We start from the raw sequence: 6,000 nt of genomic DNA, 5'->3' as shown, positions 1-6,000 counted from the left end.
CAAAATTCATATACAATTAAAATTTTATTTTTTTTTAAATTTTAAATAAATAGGCAAAAATAACTTTGACTCGATCTATAGTCCGATTTGGGCCAAGGCTTGGTCCATGGGCCAGCTTGGCCCACGATACAGTACAACATGACATAGGCCTGGGCCATGCCGGGCCAACCCCCAAAATTTTCACGAGCGGGGGCAACATAGCACAACCCTTCTTGAATCAAATATCCAACAAGACATTTAAATTCGAATTCAAATCATATTTTTGAAAACTCAATGGATTGTTATCATATTCAAATTGATCGGATCCAATATACCCTTTACCGGATCCGACCCATTGGTTTTACCTTAGAAAATGTAAGGAAAGAACAAAAGAATCTGGTTCAACCCGAGAACCATTTGGAACAAGGCCGGTTCGTGGTTGGTTACAATCGGTTTCGGATAAAACCGACCCATTTGCTCTCCATATTGACTCGTCACTAACTCATTACCGATTTTAGTAAAGCAGTTTCCTGAATCGATGATCGCTGATGGCCGTCGCAGCTCTTCTATGCGGACATTTTTTGCTACATATGAATCTATAGAGTGCTTAGAGCTTGATTCATGGCTGCATCTTCTTCACTAAGATCATGGAGAACTGCCTTTCTCACCTTGAGGGACGAAACCCTAACTTTTCCACCTCGCACCTCACTCCTTTCACTCCTTCATCACTTCATCTTTTCCCACTCCGATTCTTTGGTTGTCGCTGCACCCGAACTGCCCCTTCACGAGGTAAACAATGTTCCATGCCATCTTCTGCAATCTGCATGCCAATTACGCCTAAGCGTTTGGTTTTGGGATCTAATGGTGACTATACGTGGTGAGTTGCTCAGGTTACTTCAGATGTTATGTTTCTGGTGGAATTGGTGGCAACCACTTCGGAAAGTGAAGACGTGGACACTCTATTTCTTCAGACATTACACTTGGTAATTGTTTCTGTTATTGCAAGGTTTATACTGTACCTGTAGAGTGTCTAACTCTAAAATATTTCCACTTCAACTGTTTGGGGTCGGTTAGAACTCCTGCTTAGTGAAATCGAGTTATTTTTTAATTGGATATCGAGCTTTTGTGCTAACAGCTTCTGCGTATATTTCAGTTGTCACAAGTTTCAGATTGTAGTATATGCATTTGTGGGTAGTTAAGTATTCTTAATGGGACCTTAAGATCTTAGTGATTCTGCACATTTGCATATTCTTTCCTTCTTACAAGTCACAATGTAGCATATGTCATTATATCGCTACTGTAATCTTAGTAAAGCTTTACTCCGATCCCAATTATGTGATGTCAACCACACAAATTGTTTAACTAGTGATGTTAAACAAATCTATATCAGAGTCCTCGGTAACTTTTTTGTCATTATATTAATGTAACATCATTTACCTATAAAACAAAATCAGTTAGAAACTTCCTTTCTTGCACGAGAGTTCCCATGCAACTCCAGCCTCTTTGTAAAATATGTAATTCTCATTCTTGTTTGGTGCAGATTCATGAAGTTAGCCGTCACGTCTCTCTGGAAATGAATTCATCTTCTTGGGCTCTTACATTGGGGTTTCTCCAAAATGTGGTGCATTTTTTCTTTAACAAAGTTGATGCTGAGAAAGCTTTCTTAGAGAACTCAAGTGGAACAAAAGCCACCATGCAGGTTTTAGAGATCCTAAGGTTAGCTGTTTTACATAAATTTGATTAAAAAACTTGTAGCATAAAAAATTTCTTGAACATCCTTCTCTTTGTTAGCTTGTTATTAAATTTTAAATGATACATGTGGCCTTTGTTCCTTCACATGTGGAATGCAAAAATTATCTTTTTTTTGGTTGTCTAAATCTGTTAGAATGCAACCAATTCTTGTTATCTTTCTAAAATGTAGAAGAAAATCTTGACAATAGAAAAGGGAAAATGTCTCATTTCTTTCATGTTGGAGGATATTCTAAAAGTATTGACTTAATTGTCTTCAGATATTTTGCTAATGCATATGGTAGAAAGTGTTCACCATTGGAAACCACACAGCTAGTCAGGCTCCTTCTCCATGTTGTTGTAAGCTGTCACACTGTGTTATTGTCATTAGCTCATTCATTTGGAAATCAGCCTCAAACTACAGATAATAGAATAGTTCTTAAGTCCAACAATTTATGGGAGGTTGAGATCACTGCATTTGTTATGATTGCTGATGCATTCTTAAGACTCGGATCTTCTGTTCAAGTTGATATGTGGCAATCAGCACTTGAGGTGAGCCTATCCTTCTGCCAGTTTGATGGTACCTTATTGAATGAAAGGCTTAGATTTCCTGATGTGATCTAGGTTTTGAGGAAAGTGATGGATGTACTCCCATTTAAGAGCATACAGATGGAAAGCAATGTCATGTCCAGGTAACTTTCTATAATTTACCGTCTTTAATGTGCATCTCATCCACTAGGTTTCTATCATGAGCATTGTTTGGCAGGTTCTTCACCTCTCTTTTGCGTTGTCTGCATTTGGTTCTTTCAGATCCTAAAGGTTCCCTTTCTGAGCATGTAAGTTCAAGAGCTCCATTTTCAGGACTTGGGATAAAATTTGGTTAACTTCTCCCATACATTGTTTTTTACTTATTTATGTTTGCTTATTTTGTAGGTGGCAAGTTTTGTAGCAGCTCTGCGTATATTCTTCATCTATGGCCTTACTAATAGGCCAGCATTAATTTGCCCAGGTTCTAGGTGTAAGAAGGAAATCACTTCTACAAACCATTTGTCAGAGACAAAGAAAATTGGATGTAGTCGATATAGGCCCCCTCATCTACGCAAAAAAGAGGGCATAAACTTGCAGTTACATAAAGATTGGGATTCTCCAAGTTTATCGGATAATGAGTTTTCTATGGCTGGTTTTACATCGTCAGATTCAGAACACAGTGATAATGATGGGCAATTGAAAGATGTAGACTACTTTCGCAGCTCTAAAGCTAGAGTAGCTGCTATTATTTGTATACAGGTGTCTTGCTTTTCTATGTCATGGTTTGATTAGAAAGAGGTCTTTATTGAGTTCTATGGATGTGAATATTTCTTTGCATCAGCATGAAAGTAACTTCTCTCAATTAGATGTTGAATTAGTTATTGTCCTTTCAAAGTTCTATTTGAACTCATTTAGGTCAAATGGAAATGGAGATATGGAGTTGAGAACTATGTTACCCAGAAGAAGGATGGTTAACAAAGGGATATTTTGAATTTTATTTTTATGAATTTTCAATAAACTAGGACAATTTTTGTAATTGAGAGTTGACCATTGGTTGACAAATGGCATTCTTTTTTTCAAATATATTGTGGTTCTTGTCATAAGAGTTATTGGTTTAGTTAATGTTAGTTTAAATTTCCATTTATCAAAAAAATGTTAGTTTATTTTTTTTTTCATAACAGGTAAAGTAAGAATTCATTATGACAAAACATGTACAACAAGGAGCTGTACACAGGGATTTACAAAAACTGCACCAGCAGAGCTAGTCTCCCAAACCCTGATTTACAAAAAGATTCCCAACCGCAAAAAAAGGAATTAAAATTTCTGTCCTTGAAAACATTGTTTACTGCTAACCAGGAAAACATTTTTCCCATAACTTTCTGAAATACTGTATCCGAGGAGCTGTGTTGGTTCTTGAAAATCCTTGCGTTCCTCTCCTGCCATAGTTATTCGATCAGTAAGTTGATATTTTTTTGTTTTTTTTTTAATTTTACCTTTTTATGCAGTGTTAGTTTCTTATTAGAAGATGCTAGAAGAACATTACACTCCACAAAGTTTGGAGAGCAGGGAATTAGTAGAAACAGTGATAGACTGGCAGTACAGAGTATCATAGGAAACTTGCAGCAGTAGTGCACTACACATTGCCCTGGACCTGGCATTCCTCATAACAACTCTACCCTGTTAACCCTGTCTCACTATTTGTGGATCTTGATACCCAAATGTTTAGCCTCTCTAATTAGACGTGTTAAAGATCAGGGTCCGTCTACCCTATTTGAGAACAACTTAACACCACTTGATGTCATTTTCTACTATTAGGTCGTGCTAACCCATAGAGTGTGCTAGCTTTAAGCTTTGGAACAGTACAAGGAGCTCAGCCCTGAGAGATATACCTTCACCTGCAGGACCTGAAAGACTCAATAGCCTGTGTTAGGATCTATAAATATATGTAATTTCTAAAATGGCTGACTAGAGAAATACTGACTCTTGAGCATATTTCTTGTTTTTTTATAGGAATTGAGCATATTTCTTGTTCTTTAATAGGAATTGAGCATATTTCTTGTTTCAACTTTATTTTTGAGTGATTCCCTATATCCTAGAGTTAGTTATTTTAATAGATAACAGTTTAAGCCATGAAAAAAAATGATGGGAATATCTTGTGTACCTAGCACTCTATTAGAAAAGTTGCTGTCTAGCCCTTCTGTATTAATTTAACTTTATTTTAAGCTTGAATGGTTGAATATTTGGTGGAAGCTTCTAGGGTTAAAACTTGATTCAAGGAGTAGGAACCATTACAAGCATTGTGGATTCTCTATATCATTTTCTAATGCAGCCTTGGTGCATGCACACAAAAATGCAATTTTACTTGGTCTAACATGCAAAAGGATACAGTTTTACACTGCTAATGAAGACATCCTAAGAGGTGGAAAAAGGGTGGTCAATGAGAAAAAATGAGGCATAGGAAAAGGGATGGCATGTTCATGAATTATGGCGATATTTCCTAGATATATTGGTGGAACAAGGGTGGTCAATGAGAAAAAGGGAGGCGCACAAAGGTTGGAACAAACCCAGCTTCAGCTGACAGAGAGAGACAGGATTTGGTGGAACGAAGAGAAGTCCGTCCTCTTTACAGTGAGTTCTATGTTGCAGTTTCTGCTAAACTCAGATGGGACCTTGCCCTCTTGGGTCTGGTTGTGGAAGCTCAGGATTCCTCTAAAGGTTAAACTTTTTATTTGGGCTGCTACAAAGGATAAATTCCCTACTATTGATGTGTTAAGAAAAAAAGGAATGGTCCTAAACCTAGTTAATCATCGTTGTTTGTGTGGGGAGGGCGAAGAGTCTGCTCAGCATCTCCTTCTTCTTTGTAGTTTCTCTCATAAGGTGTGGTTCCATGTTTTAAACCTTTTTGGCACGAAGTGGGTGACACCTCCAGATCTTGTGTCCCTTCTGTCCTCTTGATGGGGCAGGCATTTTCCATAATGGGTTAGGTCCTGTGGAATGTCTCTCCATTGGTAGTTTGCTGGTGCAATTCTGATCAAACGGGTATCTATTGGTGATTTCTTTAGGGGATTTCAGTTTAAGCATTTTGTGGATCATTGGGATGCTATTTGTGGGAAAATGATTTCATTGTGTGATATTTTTTTTTGATAAAATTTTCATTGTATAATGTTTAGCCTGTTGGGATCCTTTCCCTTGTAGCTGGTTGTTGAGGAAATCTCTCCTCAGCAGTCTTATTTTATCTTTTTAATGAAATATTCACCACTTCTCAAAAAATATATTTCCTAGACATATTGTGGGATGGCAACTTTCATTGGGTCCCTCCAAACACCATCTGTGATTTCATCCACCAGTGGAAAAGAAGTAAAATGGGAATAAGGGGAAGGATCTTCTGGAAGGCAATAATTCATGCAGTGCTGTGGGGCATTTGGGAAGAACACAATGGAAGAATTTTTGAAAATAAAAGCACCCTCCTTGTTAGACCTTAGAAGGCATATCCTTTCTTTGGTTAAATTGTGGATGCTGACAGATAAGAGTTTCTATAGAATCAGAGCTGTTTGATCTTGATAGAAATCTGAAATCCTAAAGCCATTGCCTTTGGCTCTTCAACTCACTCTCTCTTTAGCCTCAAGACCTTCTACTGCTTTCCGCTTTCATCTTGCAGTTTGAGAAATTCTGGTTTGGTAAAGATGGAAATGGGTGGTGGGTGGGGGGGCTATCTTGAGAGCTGATAACACTCTGATTTGGGCTTTTATTGGTCCTTTCACTGCA

At 37.6% G+C, this 6,000-nt stretch overlaps 1 protein-coding gene across 8 annotated transcripts in view; it reads left to right on the top strand.

The window, feature by feature from the left end:
• The first annotated feature begins 472 nt into the window (after positions 1 to 472).
• Positions 473 to 6,000, top strand: part of LOC148864245 (ARM repeat superfamily protein) — a 101,316-nt gene continuing 95,788 nt past the window's right edge. For all 8 annotated transcript variants that reach the window (XR_016110234.1, XR_016110233.1, XR_016110232.1 and 5 more), the window contains exons 1-7: positions 473 to 768; positions 870 to 962; positions 1,520 to 1,695; positions 1,989 to 2,259; positions 2,332 to 2,399; positions 2,474 to 2,543; positions 2,641 to 2,994. Coding sequence is in view for 4 of the 8 variants with exons in the window: in XM_088979422.1 (XP_088835548.1) it covers positions 601 to 768; positions 870 to 962; positions 1,520 to 1,695; positions 1,989 to 2,259; positions 2,332 to 2,399; positions 2,474 to 2,543; positions 2,641 to 2,994 (1,200 nt within the window). In the remaining 4 variants the exon portion in view is untranslated. The remainder of the gene's footprint in view (positions 769 to 869; positions 963 to 1,519; positions 1,696 to 1,988; positions 2,260 to 2,331; positions 2,400 to 2,473; positions 2,544 to 2,640; positions 2,995 to 6,000) is intronic.

The sequence above is a fragment of the Nelumbo lutea genome, chromosome 3 (genome assembly GCF_056320005.1).
Source record: "Nelumbo lutea isolate HS-2025 chromosome 3, American lotus-T2T, whole genome shotgun sequence".
NCBI lineage: Eukaryota > Viridiplantae > Streptophyta > Magnoliopsida > Proteales > Nelumbonaceae > Nelumbo > Nelumbo lutea.
The sequence above is the reverse complement of the archived record's forward strand: the minus strand, read 5'-3'. Positions and strand labels throughout refer to the sequence as shown.